Here is an 18,796-nt window from a genome sequence, read left to right on the forward strand (position 1 = left end):
TTTCAATGCCGTCGTCCAATCTTTGGCCGACCGATCCTGTCGTCCCTGGCAACGGCAGCAGCCCGACAACCGGCCCCCATGCACGCCGATACGCCCCACTTTCATCCCACACGGCCACACGCCCCGTCGATTCCAACAGTGCCATGGTACCCCCGCGTGCACACGGATTTGGACATTTGCGCTGTCAATGTATGCATCGTTGCTCGAGTCGACCGGTCGACGTGGCACGACTCGACGTGGCACGTGGGGTGTTTGGTGTCGCTGTCGACGTGCTGCTACATCGACGCTGCCTACCTCGTTGGCACACGCGAGCGCTGGCGCAGGGCAAGTGCCCTGGTGGCGCATTCCTTCATCGCTCGTGGCCGAAAGCATGGCGAATGCGGTGCTGGCGACAGGTTGACGGCAAGTCAAGATCGCATCTCGTGGGATACATGTTCGACATCGACGTGTCCAAAGCGAACGGCGAGGACGACGCGCCGTCAGCTTGAATCGCCAGGTGGCACGCGATCTGTGGTATATTTGAACATGCGTGGCACGACGGACGTCGTCGATAGTGGACCCCAAACGCCGTCGACGGCTGGCCAACGCCACCGCCTTGGGACATCCAACTCTCTAGACGATACCACTACAAAATGACGAGCGTGAGCCTGTCGCGCCGTACGCCACATGATGGGCACGTCGTATTTTTCAACTTCTCATGCACGGAGTACTTCGGCGAACGGTGTTTCAATGCCGTCGTCCAATCTTTGGCCGACCGATCCTGTCGTCCCTGGCAACGGCAGCAGCCCGACAACCGGCCCCCATGCACGCCGATACGCCCCACTTTCATCCCACACGGCCACACGCCCCGTCGATTCCAACAGTACCATGGTACCCCCGCGTGCACACGGATTTGGACATTTGCGCTGTCAATGTATGCATCGTTGCTCGAGGACCGTCGACCTCTGACATGGTCTGGCATAGGCCATGGAAGTGGAGCTGGATGCTGACGATCCTGGCTTGAACGTAAGCCCATGACTCGGCGAATTGTACTCACGTGTGGGCAGGACCCGGCATACGTCGCCCGTCGAGCGATTCTGCGCACCAACGTCCTCAATTATCGCCAAGGCATGCCTCTTCCATACGTCGAGTACAACGAGTTGGAAACACAAACGTGGGGCACCATCTACCGCACGATTCGACCCAAGTGGCTCCAGTACGCGTGCGAAGAGTACCATGCCGTGCTCAAGCTCTTGGAGCGTGAAATCGGGTACAGCGACGCCGCGATCCCGCAATTTCGAGACATTTCCGCCTTCCTCGAAGCCACGACCGGGTTTTCGTTGCATCCCGTCACGGGGTACCTCAGCCCGCGCGACTTTCTCAACGGGCTCGCGTTTCGAGTGTTCTTTTGTACGCAGTACATCCGCCACCACTCGGTGCCGTTTTACACGCAGGAGCCTGACATTTGCCACGAAATCATGGGTCATGTTCCCATGTTTGCGGCAAGTGCCCCCTCCACGTAACTTGGCTCAACGACGTGTGCCGCGCAGGACGCCGACTTTGCCGACTTTTCGCACGAAATTGGGCTGGCGTCGCTGGGGGCGACCGACGACGAGATTGTGCGGCTCGCCGCGGTCTACTTTATCTCGGTCGAGTTTGGCATGTACCGGCGCAACGGCGAACTCAAGGTACCACGACCTCCACCGCCTTCCTTGATGCGTGCATGTAGGCATTTGGCGCAGGGCTGCTCTCGAGCATTTCCGAGCTCGAGTTTGCATGCAACCCCACGCGACCTGCCGGCGGCCGCGACGACTTTGCCGACTACCGCACGTGGTGTCCATTCGAAGCGTCGACGCAGTCGTACCCCGTGACCGAGTACCAGCCATACTATTACGTGTCGGAGAGTGTGGTACGTGTGGGTTTGGTCAGCACGAATGGCGCCGTGAACTTGCTCCACAGGCGCAAGTCAAGGCTGGCGTCCGGGCGTACATTCAAAGTGTCGACCGCCCCTTTATTGCGACATACAACCCGACGACGAAAACCATCCTGGAAGATCGTCCGGTGCATGTCTTGCTGCGGGCCTAAACGTTTGGGTTCCAACGACGTGCAGTCCGGCGGCATGTCGCCATGGTTGCGGCGTTGTAGAAACACGAATGCGTCCCAATCGAGCGAAAATCGACTGGCGTTTGAGCGAATCCTCGAGTTGACGTGTCGAACACTCGTCGCACGAGACTCAACAAATGACGCACATTTCACAGGGAGAACGTGTGCAGAGTGTTGGGGTTATGGGGTCCTCACATGACGACGCACAGGGCGGTCGCCACCACGCTCGGGATGGTACGACGGATGGTTGATCTCGAGGACCCCTACGAGAATGGGGACGTTCATCGTCTACAGGAAGGTGTAGGAGGCACGCCAGGAATGCACATCGAGTCAAACAGGTCGCCGATGGCCAAAGAAGGCCTCGCACACCCGGCCACCACGCGCGAGCAAGCCAACCTCGACCACTTCTTCCCGTCGACACCCCGAGTGGTCGAGTTGATGTGAAAAGTCCGATCGCCATTGTTGAAAATCGTTGAAAAACTTTATGAAAATCGTTGAAAAATACGGATATACATATTGTATGGCATACTGCTTTTTCCAATACAATACGTACAGGTTTTCTACAATATTCCATCGATTTGCTGCAATTTTCCGGATTTTGCGGTAAATAGTCGTTTGTCCAACTGCGATCTCGTACAGCGAGTTGGTCTGGCTTGCCGGGTCCTATAGGAACTGCTGCAACGATCGTTGTGGTGACCTTGTCCTACGAGGTGGGCCATCAAGTCATGCATTCGCTGAGGTGTTCCGACCAAAGTTCAATCTGCGCACTTCACTCCGCCAGCGCCAGGACCGTAGCGATATGTTTCTACTGCTTTTTATGCTCCATTCCGTACAACCTGAGACATATACTACCTCTGTTCCAATATACAACAGACATATAAAATTCGAGCGACCGCAAAAATTAACTACTTGTCCAAGCTTGATGCGCAATATCATGTTCGAAAGAGAATGAAAAATATGAGGGGGTGTCTATTGACTGCAACGAAGGGCAATGTAGATTTACCCCCCGAAAATCACTTCGCCATCCCCTCTCGGAATTTTAAATCGAAATCTTTAATTTATTGTTCAAAACTTCGGGACCAGCACACTTCATGGCGCGCACCAAGCGGGAGCTCACATATGACGACAAGGTCGCAGTCATTGGACAGCTACAACAGCACATCACTGCTGGAAAGTTGGCCCATGCGTCAATCTCAGCGACTGCCAGCCTCATGCAATTGCACCGCACCACTGTAGCTAAACTGTGGAAGACTTTTAAACAAGGTACAATTCACAAGTCGTCAAAGTCGGGACGCGTCGGCCGTAAGCCAATCTACACGCAAGATATAATAACGGAACTTGTCCGTAACGTACCCGATACGGACCGATCCAGAATGCGTGACATCTCTGCCGCTTCTGGCATCTCTCTGTGGACACTCCACCGCAGTCTTCAAAAGGGAACCCTGCAACGCCAGTCCACCCGCATCAAGCCGCTCCTTACCCCTCATAACAAGCAGGAACGAATCAATTTCTGTCGCGCGCTTGTCCATCGCTCCGCTCCTGGACTCGCGCATTCCGCCATCGAAGCTGTTTTTTTCAGGCGGACAGCAATTTTGAAGTTGAGGACTTGTGGGGCGTGGTTCATCAAGACGAGAAGTGGTTTAATGTCGATAAATACAGAAGAAAGGCTTACCATGTTCCTGGTGAGAAGCCCCACCAACGAAGCTGGAAGAGCAAGCGCTTTATAACCAAGGTCATGTTCTTGGCCGCAGTGGCGAGACCTAGATATGATCCTGAGCGTGGTGTTATGTTCGACGGCAAGATTGGTATGTGGCCGGCGGTCAAGTACCTTCCAGCGGCTCGTTCGTCTCGCAACCGACCTGCTGGCACGATAGTGACGACTTTGGCCAACGTTGACGCTACCTTGTACCGCGACTACGTCGTCACGCGTGTTATTTCCGCTATCATGGAGAAGTTTCCGAATACTCACAAGCATATCATTCTCAAGCAGGACAACGCGACGCCCCATGCTGCCATCACAGACAAAGTCATGGCGCATGTATCGACGACGGATGGCACATCGTTCTTTGCCGCCAGCCACCTAACAGCTCAGATTTAAATGTGATAGATCTGGGCTTGTTTTCGTCGATTGAAGCTCTACAATACAAGACGGTGTGTGGCACAATCGATGATGTGATTCAAGCGACCTTAGTTGCATTCGACCAACTAGAAGTCGAGAAGCTGCAGAATGTGTTCCTGACGTACCCGGCTGTGATGAAACTTGTGCTGGAACTTCATGGAGACAACCAATTTTTGCTTACCTCGGATGGGAAAAGATGCTTTGCGACGACCTGGCGCCCTCATGGCGAATGTGTCCTGCCCTGCGGTGCTTGTGACCTAAATTTACAACCGTTTAGATTTTAACCAATAACATGCATACATTGTATCTTTAGAATAAAATGTCATGACTAATTTGGAACAAGAGCGATTCTTATATGTCGACAGTATATTGGAACAGAGGTAGTAACTCTCAAATCTGTTTTTGTGGCAAAAGCCTCCAAAATCAAAAGTAATTTGGACAAAAGATAACCAATGAGGATACGTACGGGGCAATTTCATGATTTATTCAATTGCATCTTGGCAAGACTGCAGAGATCCTTCAGAAGTTTGACACACCCTCAAGATAGAAGTTCTCCAAGGTTTGGACTTGGGGACAGCAATCCAGGGCCCTGGCTGGCCGAGCTAACGTATCCTTGACCCTTCAGAGGGTCATGGGTAGGTCATTGAAGATGGTGGACTACAACGCATTCAAGTTGCCGCACTCGCAGAAGCACAAGATTACAACACTTGGTGTTGTGTGTGATCTACATGTAGTCAAAGTTATCGAAGCGATGAATGCCAGAAAGGAATTCGAACGTAGGGCAGATAACCATTCTACAGTAGTGTGTTGTCCTCTTGTGATATTGAGGGGGTGATCTATACGTCCAATATTGTTCACTTTTTCATCTCTAGGAAAATTGAACCGTTGGATTGCCAACGAGCTCGAGGGAGCGAGAAAGGTATTCACAACCTATGGAAAAGCAGATTAACCCAAAGGCAAAAAAGCTCACAGGACGGCGCTTTGTGTTCAAAAATTGAGACATCCGTCGCATCTTTCGTCTTGAAATCCATAAACAAACCGCCCGAAAGATCGCGGCCACCATGACACCAAAGACAAGTCACACGACAATTTTGCGTATCTTGCGCAGCTCAAAATTCGTGAACTACCGAAAGCGAAAGTCTGGACCGACACTGACTACGGAACACAAACGAGCACGATTCAAGCTCGCAGCTAAGTACTTCAATAAATCTGTGGATTGGTTGTTTACCGTCTTCTCCGATGGCAAAAAGTTTATCCTAGATGGCCCAGACGGATTTAAATACTACTGGCATGGTTCCCGCTTGTCGGAAGAATGTTACTCGAGTCGTGTCGGCGGTGGCCGAAGTGTAATGGTTTGGGGCGCCTTTTCCTACGAAGGCAAGAATGAATTCGCGTCCCTACAAGGTAGTCAAGGCTCAGTCAGACAAGTACTGCGAGACGGTTGACTTGTACCTCGTTCCATTTCTTTTGAATTTGGAGGCCATCCTTGATGGAAGATACATAGTCTTTCAACAAGACAACGCCTCAATTCACGTTTCGAAGATGACCCTTGCCCATCTGAGCGAACGTGGCGTTTCAGCTGTGAAGTGGCCAGCCAGTAGTCCCGATCTCAACCCAATTGAAAATGTCTGGGGTCTCTTGGCGCGGGCCGTGTACGCAAATGGTCGTCAGTTCGACAGTGTTGCGGACCTGAAGCAGATAATTGCGTTTGAGTGGGAAAATATTTCCTTGGAGTACTGTCGAGCATGGATCGACAGTATGCCAACTCGAATGGCACAAGTAATTTTGAAACGTGGCGCCACAATTGACTATTAGGCCAAATCTAGTTTGTGCGGCTAAAGATATGTTCCAATGAAATCACTTAGGTGTTGAATTCTAGTGTAACCGTTTTGATTCATGGGAAGTCATTCCAACGTCTCGTCATCGACATGATTTATTGACATTGGATTGAATTTGACCGCCTCAGTCGATGTCGTGTGCCTCTTCACGATGAAAAGGTAGGTGCGGCTTTAGTTTTGTTCCATACTGTACCAGTGGTGAATTTGTACATATTTTATACAGTACCAAGTTGTTTCACTGCTCGTTATTGAAGACAATACTTGTATTCGGTGAAACAAATGCAAGATGACTCTATTGGCAATATTGTACGGGTGGCAAGAGACGAATATCAAATCGAAGAAACGTGCGTGCAATATACAGTCTGACCGCCAGATGTGAAAAACAATGAAAAAATCAATTTGTTGAAAAATCCTGCACAAAATGTGTATTATATACTAGTAGTACCACCTCATGGATACCCCATTCAAATTCCTTGAAAAAATCGAGAAACAGTGCGCCAAGTCCCAGTCGCTTTCACGTCCTCAAGTCGCTCCTCGCGAACATGCAACCAACACTGTGTTCCTGCACACATGGCTAATTACAAGAGAATTGTGGATTCGTTGAGGGGGTTCGGAAATGGACTGATTGGACATGTCGACATTGATTTTCGTAGTGCACGTCACCAGCTGAGATGTTTAAACAAGGATGGTTAAACTTGTTTAACGTGGTTTTGGGTCCGAAACATGGGTAGAGACAGGTCACCCAACAGCACCGCAATGGTGGCACATGCTATTTTAAATCAGTTCCAAACCACATTGGAGGATTTTAAAATGTTTCAAATTCTTAAAACGTACTGGAGACTTGAGGCGAAATCTGCGTTTTTTTCACAACATCGCCGCGAGTAATCGAGAGCGTGGACGCCGCGCGGACGACAACGCGTCCGACTGTCCCGCGATCATGGTCAGTACAACAGACTTTGCATGCGTGTCCATCGACGGCAAGACGGCGTTGGTCTACGCGTCGGTGACGAAGGAAGGCAAGGACGACGTGCAATGCATGGTCGAGTCCAAAAACTCGACCGACTGCTTCTTCCCGCAAGACATGGCTGCCTGCGACGCATACAGGAAACAGCAACCGACACTGGCGATCCGCTGCATAACGAGCACTCCCTTTTGCGCCAAGGTCCCGGCTGCTCTCAAGAACACTCCTGTCCCCACCCCAACCCCGAGCGATGCCACGTGTAGTCGCAACGGGACCAAGTGGGCATGCCTCACCGACCCTGACTCGAAAGTCGTCGTGCTTGTCGGTGTCGTGAACGGAACGTTCAACTGCATCTCGGACCCGGCTCGAGTCATCTGCAACATCTACACGTCGTACGAAACGTGCTCGACACTATGCCCGTCCATCGTCGCGGGGGATTCCGTTGGCACCAAGGCATGCGAAAGCAGCTCCACCGGCATCGTGTCATGCATCCCCGCCGCCCCATCCACAACGTCCGCACGATCGTCTGGATCATCGGCGTCGAACGCACCATCAACAACCACGTCATCGGAAGGTACGAGATTTTGCTTGTGTATCTGCAGTGCATTTGCGTCCACCTCGCGTGGGACCGTGCGTGTTGCGCATCTTGGGTTCCATGGGCATAAAGTCGTGGCTTTGACGATGCATGCATGTCGTGTGGACTTGGGGCCGTTTTATGGCGGCCGCGACCTGCCTGCCGTCGTCACGTGGGCCATGACCAACTCGTGCCAGTCATTCTTTTGCGACGTGCGTGGTGAATGGTATTTCGTTCGTCTCGGGATCCTTGGTAGAGATGGTTGGCGACTAGTTTCGGCTCACATGAATGGATTGCTAGAGTCTGTGTCGCCCGTGACGGTGACGCTCCTCGTTGTCGTCGTGGGTCTCTTAATCTGTAGCATGTTTTTGCTCTGCCGGAAGCGGCGGCCGTCGACGCGATTTTCAACCGAATCAAACACGAGCGTAGTGTGGCTCGATTTGAAATCCACAGACGGCTCCAACACTGGCACGTCGGTCGGGACCGACTTTGTCGGGACCAAGCTCGACATGGGCGACTTGAATCTGTGGCGCCTCGACGAAACCAAGCTTGTCCATATGGAGGTGCTTGCGACGGGCGCGCACGGGGTCGTGAGTCTGGCCAAGTACAAGAATCAACGGGTCGCCGTCAAGAAACAGCTCGTCGCGGAACGGACGGCCGAGAACGTTCAGTTGTTTATCGACGAAGTCAAGCTCATGGCGAGGTTGGACTCGCCGTTTATTGTGCAGTTCATCGGGGTCAGCTGGCTCCGACCGCGCGAGATCGAACTCGTCGTCGAGTACATGGACTTTGGCGACTTGCGCCAACACCTCGAAACCACAACGATCGAGTCGTTCGACTGGAACGACAAGCTCCAAATTGCGACCGACGTTGTCGACGGATTGCTGTACCTGCACTCGATGGGCATTATTCACCGTGACCTCAAAGCCAGAAACGTGCTCCTCAACCACAAATTGCGAGCGAAATTGACCGATTTCGGCATTGCCCGCGAATGCACCGACGAAACCATGACGCAGGGCGTCGGTACGTGCCGGTGGACCGCGCCAGAAGTGCTTGGTACGTGCGCACGTTGTTGTGCAACTTCTTTTTTTGGCGTGGTGGGTGCGTCGTCAGTGGGTGGGCATCGCGTGTTTGCATGACGTTATGGAGCTGGAATGGCATGGACATCAAGTCGACGTGTGCTTGCGACGTTCGTCGACACGATGGACCCGCCAAGAAATGCATCGCGCCGTGTGTGTGTTTTATGTGGAATGATGGATGCATGATTCCCGGTGCTCCACTCGATTGATATGCTGGCCACGACATGGCGACGCGCTGTGGGCCGTGTTTTTTTTCGTGATTTTTGTGGTGCGTCACCATGGCATCATCCATGGACGCTCGTTTCCGACAGCATCGTTGGGATGGGCCACTCGACGGGCGAATATCTCACATTGTGCTCGTGTGTGGCATAGAGAGCGGGCACTACACCGTGGCGGCCGACGTGTACTCGTTTGGGATGGTGCTGGTCGAACTCGACTCGCACAAAGTGCCGTACATGCACATGGGGGAAGTGTCGAATTTTGTCTTGATGGAGCGGCTGCGGGACGGGAATGCATCCCCCGACATCCTCCCGACATGCCCGCCTCCTGTTGCCGACCTCATTCGGCGATGCGCGGCGTGCCATCCGTCGGAGCGGCCGTCGGCCATCGAAATCTCGACAATCCTTCGGTCCGTGCGCCGCCAACGAGAAGGACGCCTGTAGTCGTGTTATTGTAGTCATTGTATTGCACCCAAACGTCCATCGCGGTCCAGCATGCCCAGATTCGTTCGAGAAACACGCGTGCCACCACTGTGATGGGGAACGGACCTGTTGGCTCCGTTCCGCCATGCATGTGGGCACGGCTGACGCCGTGCTGCGCGGGCAGAGTATACTTTCCACTCTAGCGTAGTACGCTGGCTCGGCACCATCGTCCTCGTCCAGCCTCTTTGCATGAGACAAGTCCAGCAGTGGATGTGTTGGATTTACAGTGCGCTTGTTGTTCTTGGCCAGTGAATCGCGTGTTCCGGCCGATCGCTGATTCATGTCGCTGTACGTGATGCACCCACGGAGGAGGATGGGGTCGGGCAGGTACTACTACGGCTGCCAGGCCGTGGCGTCGTCAGCCGCAACCACCACACACCATGTGGCGCTCCAAGCGCCATATCGCCACGCAAATACAGGGGCGCGCTACCTGGCGCGAGCGCCGTCGTCCACCCGACGATGCATCGTCGGGTCCTCTCGGTACACTTTTTGCGTGGAATGAATTCCTGGATGAATTTCATGTACGTGTAAGGATTCCGCCATGGTACGGATGTACCATTCAAGTCAATCCAGCATGGAACGACCACACCGTACGTGCATTCGGGGTGTCGTACATTGGACATTCCGGCCTGTGAATTTATGTTCCGCTGTGCGTTGCTGCCGCCGCCGCCGCTGCTGCTGCTCGACCACGTTTTCGTGCTCGAGATTCACTTTGCAACATGACAAACAGCGCGCACCCGGGCTGCCAGTACGTGTACAAGATGTGCCATCACGCGCGCGCCGTCAAGAAAGACGGGAGTCTGCACCGCCTGTGCGCGTTCCACCGCGAAAAAGCCAACAGTTTGCAAAAGGTGTACGCGACAAAGCGCCGCCAGGAAGCTCGGGTCGCGCGGCGGTTGCAGTTCGAGGCCAAGAAGGCCAAGGACGTGCCTGTCGCGCCGCCTGTGCTTCCCGTGCCTGCCAAACGAGACGACTGGTGGACGACATTGCTCGATGGCGAGTGCCTCGAGTGGACATTGGACGAAGACTCGACAAACTTGGTGGTTTTATCCGACGACGACGTGGCGTTCTTGAGCGAGGCGTTTTGATGCAGCCGTCGTCCCCTTGCTCGAGAACCACAACGACGTGTGGCTGTAGTGTGTCGTAGCGTTGTATTTAGACATGCGTGTGCATTCCTTGTCATGGCCACCGACCGTGCACGTCTCAACAACCCGATCGAGTCGGTCGGACATGGCGGCGGATCGATATCCTGGTCATGCGCCCGCCACCTTGCGCCGCGCACGTTGGCACCGCGAGATACGCGGTAGACATGCGCTGGACTCGACATGGTGTGAAGAAGCATGGTCCGAACGAGAGATGTCAAAGGCACTCGAGGTGGGAATTCCGAGTTTAAAAAAGGTCGAGAATAAATAGAAAAGGTCGCACGGGTGTCGATCGTCCGACGGCCCGATGACGCTCACAGCACAGCTTGGAGGTACGCGTATTCTTCGTCCGAGAGCGAGTCGACGTCGGTGACCGCGGCGTCGAGAGGTTCGAGATCCATCAAGAACGCCAATTCCAAGTGCTGAGAGAGCGGGACGGTGGCCGACGACGCAAGCGTCACGGTGGACGGATGTGATGGCATGGACAAGTCGCGAGGGACTTGGGCCACGGGCGGGTGGACGGCGGCGGACACGGCGATTTTCGTCTTCATCGCGTGGTGGCGTTTCGCGGCGCGGAGCTCACACCGCCGCTTGGTCGCGTACACCTTTTGCAGGGCGTTCGCCTTGGCACGATGGTACTCGCAGAGGCGGTGGAGCGACCCGTCCCGTTTGAACGTGCGCAGGTTGCTGCACGTTTTGTACACGTATTTGCACGTGCGGTCGGTGGCGGCGGGCTGGAACGACGGCGTGGGGTGGGGCATATCAAACGCAAGGTCGTGGACGAGATGGGTGGTGGTCGAGGGGAGCGTCGGTAGGGGGGTCGATCGAGTCAAGGCCGCAAGTTGCAAAGTGGAGGCGATGCGCTGGGTGACGACGAAAGTGGTGGGTCGTGGATGTGACAGGCGAGCGACGAGGTCGAGGCATACTGTACCGTGGCAGCGGATGGGCGAGCAATTCCTTTGGCCGAGATAACGCGTTCGGCTTGGATGAACCACGGAAGCACGTCACGAGAGCGACGGGCGGGCCAAGGCTATTCAAACGACCATGTCGTTTGAATAGCACCAAACTGGACAGCTCAGGCGTCGTGGGACAGACACATGGTCGTGGGATGTGTCGTTGTGGATTCGTCGGAGGGACCAAGGATGTGGCACGGGAAACCCCCCGCGCCGGTGTCCACCACGAACGCCGTCGAAACGTGTGCGAGGATCGACACCGCTCGTGCGTTTTTGAGATGAGCGCGCGCAGTACGTGTCGATGGTTGCCTCACGTCGTCGCCGCCACGCCATCGATCGAAGTCGCCCGCAAGCACCTTGGCTAACGGATTCGCTCCGCGTCGATGTGGCTACTGTGGCATTTTCCTCGCAGTCAGATGGCGCGCAAGGTGCCGTCGGCTGGCGGCAGGCGAAGGGGGACGGCATCGACGGCGCGAAGTGCTGGGTTGGTCCTCCATGGCCTTTCCAAGTAGTAGCCACCTCCAGCCCCCCCCTCGCTTCTTGTGTGTGGATCACATCAACAAACCAAGAGCGTCCGCCCCGTTGTCCGAGCCGTTCGTGGCATGCCCGCGGCCCCCTCTTCGAGCGAAACGAGGGGGCGATATATATCGTACTGTACATCGGGGGCGAAGTGTACAGTCGCCGCCACGCGCGCCAAGCAGACCCGCCGCCGGGGTTCGCCATCCAACCAAACTTTCGGTGGACCGCCGGCCACCACCCACGTGTGGCGGGTCATCAAGAGTCAGCTGCGCGCTGGTCCGTTTTTTTACCTCGACACGGAATCTCGATCGCGAGCCGTCGTCGACAGTTTGCGGCCGTCGCAATGACGTGAACGAGCGTCCTTGGACCAAACGAAATATGCAGGGAGTGGGGTGGGGAGGCGGCTTCTCGTCTCGGTAGCAACCCACGTGGTGTAGCAGGTCGACAAGTCACCCACCACTCGCCAAGAGTCACACGTTGTCCTCCGCACACGACGACGACCATGGCGTGTTTCGTGATAGGATCCAAAATATCGGGATCGAGAGTCTTTCGTTTGTGTATACCCCTTGCCCATGCGGCGTCATCCCTTTCTCCATGGGGTGGATGGATGCCGACCTCGGCACGGGCGAGACGGGCAATCATGCGCACTCGCCCGCGTCGTCGAATATTCCAACATGGGCGGCATAGTGAGGCAAACGTCGTCTCAAGTGGTAAGAGCTGCCACCCGTGGACATTTCAAACGTGTGATATTTTTCACCCCGTCATCACAAAGAGGTGCCGGTCATTGCGACGACGCACGCAATCAACTCATGGGACGCCAGGGCTGCAGATAAAACGGGGCTCACGAGATTGGAACTGGTTGAACAAGGTCGTTGACCACGTGCGGTGGATAGAGCCATGGTCGGTGGTCGTCTTTTGAGTTGAATGCTCGTTGAAAAATGCGTTTTCGATGCACAACGATGGGCACCACGTCGGGACATTGCGTGCGGGGCGATTCGCCACGGCGGCGACATTGGGCGACAACCAAATCACGTCGTGGTGTTTGAAGTTAGTCTCGACGAGGGGCGTTTCTTTTTCGGGCCACAGACTCCAGACCCTTTGCCGTGCGACGACGAGTTGAATGAACTTTGGACTGCAATCCTTTCCAAACGGACTGGCCAAACCAGCTCGTCATGCGTGATGGGGCATGAAGTAAAGCCCCGACGACGCGCTGCTCGACAAGCCCTTGGTGCCAGCTACGTTTGTAGTGTCCTGGCCATGGCCACGGGCTATCCCGTCCGTGTGGTCATCCGCGCGACATGAACCCGGACGGGTTGTCGCCGGCGACGCACATCGCCTGGCAAGCGTCTTTCTGGCCTTCGAGCAGCCCCCCATACGTACCCATTGGCCGAGATAATCGCGACGTATCGTTGATCATGGAGAGGCCCCACTTGTCGTACTCGATGATATTCAACCATGTCGTAAGCACGTGCCTCTTCCCCAGCGAGAACGACGAGGGCGGATGCGTTGCTGGTGCGTTGCCACACGTTCGCGAATGGATGGAATTTGTTCGAGTTGTGTACGTGTCCGCATGGAGACGTGCCTCAAACAACAAAAAGAGCTCACACTCGCTCATCAAAATCATGAGATCACGTCTTCCATCAACACTCCATACCAACCATGCAACTCGAGAACAACTCACTTGCACACGAGCTAAGCACCGCCGTCTGAGGATTCTCTTTCTTGGCCTCGGCCCACGATCGTTTTGAAGGAAACATCTCGCACGGGGTACCCCGTTTCTTACGGATGTCCCGCGAATCGATCGCGCGGTGGCTGCAGCTTTTGGATTTTTACCATGCGGTCTTCCCTGATCGAACTACAAAATATAGATTATTCAAAGTCCATTATTCAAAGCAAGTGTACCTGAGGTCGTTGGGCGTGACGAAAATGAATTGCTTGGTCTTTTCCGTTTTCGCCGTGTCGATCAGGAGCTGCAGCGTCTGCGTTCGATTGATGCTGTCCATGAACACATCGAACTCATCCATGACGCGGAACGGGCACTCGATGCACTCGCCGAGCGCCATTAAGAGGGCCACTTGCGTATAACTTCGCTCGCCGCCGGACAGTTGCTTCATGTCATTCACCTACAACCACGAGAATCAACACATCTGCAGGTAGTATCAACATGTTGCATACAATCGACAGTTTGGTCCCGCCGTCGTTGGCCACGACAGCAATGTCCAGCCGCTGATCGTCGTGGTGAAATTTCAATTTCCCAGCAAAGTTGCGGTGTTTCATGTACTTGTTGAAGCCCATGGACGTTCGCGTCGCAATTTCTTTGCGTAGAGCCGCCCACTTGAGCTTGCGCTCGACAAGCATCGCACTCACTTGGTGAACATTATCGGAAAACGCTTGGAACTCGAGCGCTTTTTGGTTGAGCTTGCCTCGCTTTTCCTGGACGTCGATCTCGAGTTCGGCCAAGTCCATGTTGTCGAACTGCGCTTTCTCGACGCTTAAACGGTGCGTCAGCTCCTTGATTTGAGTGTTGTAATACGACGGATGCTCAAACTTGATCTTGAGTCGAGGACATATTGTCGTTGCTTTCGCGATGCTGTCTTCAACTTGAGCTTCCATCGCCTGGACGTCGCGAGTCTTGTCGTTGATGTCAGCTTCGTGCTTCTCAGCATGCTGCGTTGCTTTCAACTTTTTCGCGATGGACTGCATCAAGCGTTGGTACAGCGCCATCGCGCGCTCCTTGGTATCGTTCAGCGTAGTACGAATGCAGTGTTCTTGCGTTTGCAGCTCGGATAGCTCGTTGGTAATCGCTGCGATGTTTGGGTCACCGTGTTCCAACTACAAGTTACGAATAAAGAGGAACATGTAGCTGACGTCTGGGGAAAATGAAGGCCGTTCTGTTTCAAACAGCCACGTGAGTACCTCTTCGTTTAATGTTTGCAAACGAGTGTGCATCGTGGTCATTTCGTACTCGATTTCGATTTTTTCGTCATCTAGCACAGTTGTGTCCCCGATCGACGTCTATCGTTGGCATGAGAACATACAGGATATATTCTGTCGAAAAATACCACTCATACGTCGCAATGGCCTTGCCATCAAAATGGAAAATCCACACAAGATGAATCCAAAATGCACGATTTCGATTGAGAAACAAGCACGTGGTGGTAGCCCACGGATCGATCAATTTTCAAACACCACCCATGTCAACTTCATTTTGTACTCACGTCGAATTCATTCAGCACCGATCCAAGTTTCCTCAGTGGTAAGAAAACTTACGTCCATAGATTGGTCTTGTTGTCGCTTGGCTCGATTCAGTTCGGTTTCGAGTGTATGGATAGTTCGGCTAGTGTCTTGCAAGTGGCGTTCGTGGGCTTCTTGCTCGCGGTGCATGGCATTGCCTCGTTCGATTCTTTGTTCTACTCACACCACGAAGAGAATTCAATTTACAACCAGGTATACAATCGCATCTTCCACCTTCATCACGCTTGAGCACTTGGTACTGTCGATTAAGCACGTTCAACCGCTCCGACAACTCGTGCTCTTCGGCCGAATGGTCCTGTGACAGAATCCGCGCGTGCTTGTATGTCTTGTTGGCAATAAAACCCAAGTTGCCCTTGCGCGCAAAAAACTTGTCGCCATTCGGAATGTAAACTTCCACGATATTCGGGTGGAATTGCACCGACCGCCCACTCGTTGACGCGATTGCCTTTTCTTCTCCTTCTTTCCTCGAGTCAAAAATCAACTGAAACCCAATCGTCAGTTCTTGATGGCGTTTGAATTCCATACAGCGTTACCTTGGATTCGATTTTGGCCACATCGACCAATACGTTGAAAACGTTTGGATCTTCCACGGACAAGATCGATGCCACTGCGTGGTCTCGTAGCGAGCCACTGGGTACATGAAGGCCAGAATATCTAGCGCGCCATGGGTACGATGTTTTGAAAAGAGCAAAAACAAAATACATATTTCAAATAATCGAGGCTTTTGAACCCCATCAAGTACCGTTGTGACGATCGCTTGGCAATCAGGATGCTCACTTGGCGGCAGTTGGCCTTTGCTTTCAACCGGTCAAGAAGGGCTTTGTCCGGCCCAGACGCCACCAAGTAACTGTTGAGCACGTTTTTCAAAATGAGCTCCACGGCCAAGGTCTACAAACCCACCGTGGTTCAATCCCAGTTTTTTTCAAAGGACGAAGAGTGTACCCAATGGTTTTTGTGTTCGGGAATGGAGATGAATAATCCGAGAGGTCCGATGGGAGGCTGCGAGAACCGATGGAGGTTGTCTTGAATCAACTCGTTCAAATACGGCACGCCATTTCCAAACGCGAGTAGCCTACATCCATTTTGGTTCCAGAGATCGCCTATTTAGCAGACAAGAATTCTACCGATTTTTGGCCTGGTCACGAATAGTCGCCAAACGATTGCTCACTCGCTCACGTTCATTTTGTAAATCACGGCGTTGAGCTTTAATGTTGTCGAGTTCGTCGTTCAACTGGTTGAGCTCCGCTGTAAAATTCACCTCGCCTCGTCGCTACGAATTCGTTGTTGATAACGCCATTGTTTCGTTTCGGACGATTGTCGACATGCACCTCCAGTTGGCGCTTTGTTTCAAGGGCGTCGTCCAGCTTGTTTTGGATCGCTTGAAGTTCCTGCGCAGCCCGAGCTTGCTTGCTTTCCAAAGACTTCACGTATTCTTGGAAGCGCTGACGTTTATTGGCCTTTTCTCTTTCGATACCTTCGAGACGCTTCTTGCTCTTTTGGAGATTCATCTCCAACTGTTTTCGTTCTGCAACGTGTTGTCACATACATCTAACTTTTGTACAGGCACACACAAACTCCATACCAGCATTCTTCAATTGGAGCGGATATTGCAGTTGTTTTTGTCGTTGTTTCAGCATTTCTTGCTGTTGTGTCAGTTGAGCTATGTTCTGTTCCTCTGTCTCGAGGATCTTTTTCAGTTCTGCATGCTCCGCTGTGAGCTGCTCCACCTGGGCGTCATATTTTATGACATTCTTGCGATGCCCCTCGGCCCGCGCGATCGATTCTTCCAGCTCGGCGCGCATGGTGGCGCACTCGGTCTCTTTCAGATTCACAAACGACCATGCCAAACTGTGCTTGACGGCTTCAAGTTTCTCTTCCAAGTGAGCAAACTACATTGGTCTTGTCAGGCAAGATAGATTGCTGGACCGACTCGTACGCTTTTTGCCTTCTCGTACATCTTCTCGGCTTGGGCACAGGCGTTTTCTAGAAGCTGGACTTTGCGCTGCTCGTGCTCGAGGGTGGATTCTTTTCGAACTTTGGTCTCGTCCTCGACCTTGGCAAAGACAGCGCGCATCTTGTACAGATCGGTCGATTGCAGGAAAAACTAAAAAAATCCAGTTCACTTTCGACTCAACGGTGGCGTAAACCACGGCAGAAAATGCACTGGAGACGATGCCATGCCACAATACTTCGAGACTTTGTAGAGTTCTTCACCTTGTATTTGTCGACGGGATCGCCCTTGAGGAACAGCTTGGCGTTCTCTTGGTCGAGTACAGCGCATGGGTTTTCAATTTGAATGTTCAGATGGTCAAGCATCGCTTCCAAGTCGGCTTTGGACTTAGACACGAGATGGCCTCCCGAATCCTTCAAGCGGTATTCAGCGGTACCTTCTGAACGAATGATTCGCTCGACTTGAATGCGTGGGCCAAACTGTTCCGGACGGAAAGCGTCGCTGCCGGTACCTATCGAATCACGTCCGTGACGGTCGATGAGTGTGCAGGAAGGAATGGTACCGTCATTGAACAGAGTAATACGAACGAGTGCATGTCGTGGTTGTTCGCCATCCGAGTTTCGAATCAAGTTCTTCAGGCTCTTCCCACGATGAGTGGTGCGTGCGCTCGCGCCAAGACAGATCTGCAGCGCGGCAATGATCGCGCTTTTCCCGCTTCCATTCTCGCCTGTGATGAAGTTGATATTGCGCCCCAACTTCACGACCATCTTCCGGTGGCACATGAAGTTTTCGCAGTATATCTCTTCGATGATTCCCACTTCGTGCTTGACCTGTTCGGATGGCTGGGACTGCGATTGCGACGACTGCGATGTACCCACGTAAGAAACTTCGTCTTCTTCGTCCGAAGCATCGGACCGCGGCACGTACGACGAGCTCGGAGAGTCACGTGCATGAAGCTTGCGGGCCTTCATGTGTGTTTGCCGCCCTTTTGAAGTGCTAGAGTTGGGCATGCATGTACGGATAATTTGCCCCCTGCTATCCAGATACCTCTCTCGAGTTATTTTGACCCAGTATACACTATTTTAATCGGAATAGGAAAAATATCCCAAATTGAAGGAAAGTAGAAATATCCGTGGATAGAAACCAGTCATTCAGTCATGCCGCTGGAATATGAATTGATCCGATTGGTCCGTGTTTCGAAAACGGTATTTGATTGGCTAGTTCGGCCCTTCGAACTCGTTATTGGCCACCCACATCCTCGATCGAAGGACACCCCACCAGAATGGAACGCCATGTCATCGCAGAACTCCATCAATTTCCCAAGTTAAGCCGAAGGGACGCAACCCACAACGCATGGTGCAAGGACACGACCAACGCGATGGCGCCACTCTGCTAGATTCAACCCGTGCTTTCCATCAGCCAATCAGATCAATTTATCAGGTATACTAGTATTGAATCACCCAATAACGTCAAAATCTGAATTTTCGCTCGAAAGAACACAACATTTTGACAATATTTATTCCAATCGACAATATATATATATATATTGGTTGGATATGAAAATATTGCCAACTGGGAGGAGAGCAGAAAAATTAACTAGACGTTATTTCGAGCGAACCCAA

The 18,796-nt window shown here is 53.0% G+C and overlaps 6 protein-coding genes across 6 annotated transcripts; 4 read left to right on the plus strand and 2 right to left on the minus strand.

Annotated features, from left to right (window-relative positions):
• Positions 1-699: 699 nt before the first annotated feature.
• On the plus strand, positions 700-2,174 carry H310_14356 (hypothetical protein). The gene is made up of 6 exons (XM_008882202.1): positions 700-913; positions 964-1,005; positions 1,047-1,481; positions 1,530-1,667; positions 1,709-1,888; positions 1,939-2,174. The coding sequence occupies exons 1-6, from the start codon at positions 803-805 to the stop codon at positions 2,062-2,064; spliced, it is 1,032 nt and encodes a 343-aa protein (XP_008880424.1). The 5' UTR covers positions 700-802; the 3' UTR covers positions 2,065-2,174.
• A 1,694-nt stretch (positions 2,175-3,868) lies between these two features.
• On the plus strand, positions 3,869-4,180 carry H310_14357 (hypothetical protein; the record flags this gene model as incomplete). Its single annotated transcript, XM_008882203.1, has 1 exon — positions 3,869-4,180. One exon carries the CDS (start codon positions 3,869-3,871, stop codon positions 4,178-4,180), a length of 312 nt encoding a protein of 103 aa, XP_008880425.1.
• A 2,725-nt stretch (positions 4,181-6,905) lies between these two features.
• On the plus strand, positions 6,906-9,714 carry H310_14358 (TKL protein kinase). The gene is made up of 3 exons (XM_008882204.1): positions 6,906-7,574; positions 7,875-8,630; positions 9,026-9,714. The coding sequence occupies exons 1-3, from the start codon at positions 6,977-6,979 to the stop codon at positions 9,313-9,315; spliced, it is 1,644 nt and encodes a 547-aa protein (XP_008880426.1). The 5' UTR covers positions 6,906-6,976; the 3' UTR covers positions 9,316-9,714.
• A 359-nt stretch (positions 9,715-10,073) lies between these two features.
• Positions 10,074-10,442, plus strand: H310_14359 (hypothetical protein; the record flags this gene model as incomplete). The annotated part of the gene is made up of 1 exon (XM_008882205.1): positions 10,074-10,442. The coding sequence occupies one exon, from the start codon at positions 10,074-10,076 to the stop codon at positions 10,440-10,442; it is 369 nt and encodes a 122-aa protein (XP_008880427.1).
• Positions 10,443-10,500: 58 nt separating this feature from the next.
• On the minus strand, positions 10,501-11,366 carry H310_14360 (hypothetical protein). Its single transcript, XM_008882206.1, has one exon. It carries the CDS (start codon positions 11,255-11,257, stop codon positions 10,811-10,813), a length of 447 nt encoding a protein of 148 aa, XP_008880428.1. The 5' UTR covers positions 11,258-11,366; the 3' UTR covers positions 10,501-10,810.
• Positions 11,367-13,489: 2,123 nt separating this feature from the next.
• H310_14361 (hypothetical protein) lies at positions 13,490-18,158 on the minus strand. The gene is made up of 15 exons (XM_008882207.1): positions 17,737-18,158; positions 17,438-17,685; positions 17,160-17,327; positions 16,806-17,112; positions 16,552-16,748; positions 16,348-16,493; positions 16,166-16,295; positions 15,966-16,111; positions 15,757-15,877; positions 15,437-15,704; positions 15,239-15,378; positions 14,885-14,983; positions 14,144-14,800; positions 13,871-14,091; positions 13,490-13,823 (listed from the first exon to the last, which is right to left on the minus strand). Exons 1-15 carry the CDS (start codon positions 18,143-18,145, stop codon positions 13,748-13,750), a joined length of 3,333 nt encoding a protein of 1,110 aa, XP_008880429.1. The 5' UTR covers positions 18,146-18,158; the 3' UTR covers positions 13,490-13,747.
• Between the last annotated feature and the right edge of the window lie 638 nt (positions 18,159-18,796).

This window comes from Aphanomyces invadans (assembly GCF_000520115.1).
Source record: "Aphanomyces invadans strain NJM9701 unplaced genomic scaffold supercont1.67, whole genome shotgun sequence".
NCBI classification, from domain to species: Eukaryota; Oomycota; class Saprolegniomycetes; order Saprolegniales; family Verrucalvaceae; genus Aphanomyces; species Aphanomyces invadans.

What these genes read in the sequence shown, in the direction of transcription:
- H310_14358 (XM_008882204.1), top strand. Translation starts at nt 6,977, where the DNA reads ATGGTCAGTACAACAGACTTTGCATGCGTGTCCATCGACGGCAAGACG. An exon ending in AACAACCACGTCATCGGAAG is followed by an intron (nt 7,575 to 7,874) that starts GTACGAGATTTT and finishes ATGGATTGCTAG; the next exon opens with AGTCTGTGTCGCCCGTGACG. An exon ending in GACCGCGCCAGAAGTGCTTG is followed by an intron (nt 8,631 to 9,025) that starts GTACGTGCGCAC and finishes TGTGTGGCATAG; the next exon opens with AGAGCGGGCACTACACCGTG.
- H310_14361 (XM_008882207.1), bottom strand. Translation starts at nt 18,145, where the DNA reads ATGAAGGCCCGCAAGCTTCATGCACGTGACTCTCCGAGCTCGTCGTAC. An exon ending in TATTACTCTGTTCAATGACG is followed by an intron (nt 17,686 to 17,736) that starts GTACCATTCCTT and finishes GTGATTCGATAG; the next exon opens with GTACCGGCAGCGACGCTTTC. An exon ending in CGTGACCAGGCCAAAAATCG is followed by an intron (nt 16,296 to 16,347) that starts GTAGAATTCTTG and finishes AAATGGATGTAG; the next exon opens with GCTACTCGCGTTTGGAAATG.
- H310_14360 (XM_008882206.1), bottom strand. Translation starts at nt 11,257, where the DNA reads ATGCCCCACCCCACGCCGTCGTTCCAGCCCGCCGCCACCGACCGCACG.
- H310_14356 (XM_008882202.1), top strand. Translation starts at nt 803, where the DNA reads ATGCACGCCGATACGCCCCACTTTCATCCCACACGGCCACACGCCCCG. An exon ending in GTCATGTTCCCATGTTTGCG is followed by an intron (nt 1,482 to 1,529) that starts GCAAGTGCCCCC and finishes TGTGCCGCGCAG; the next exon opens with GACGCCGACTTTGCCGACTT. An exon ending in GGCGCAACGGCGAACTCAAG is followed by an intron (nt 1,668 to 1,708) that starts GTACCACGACCT and finishes GCGTGCATGTAG; the next exon opens with GCATTTGGCGCAGGGCTGCT.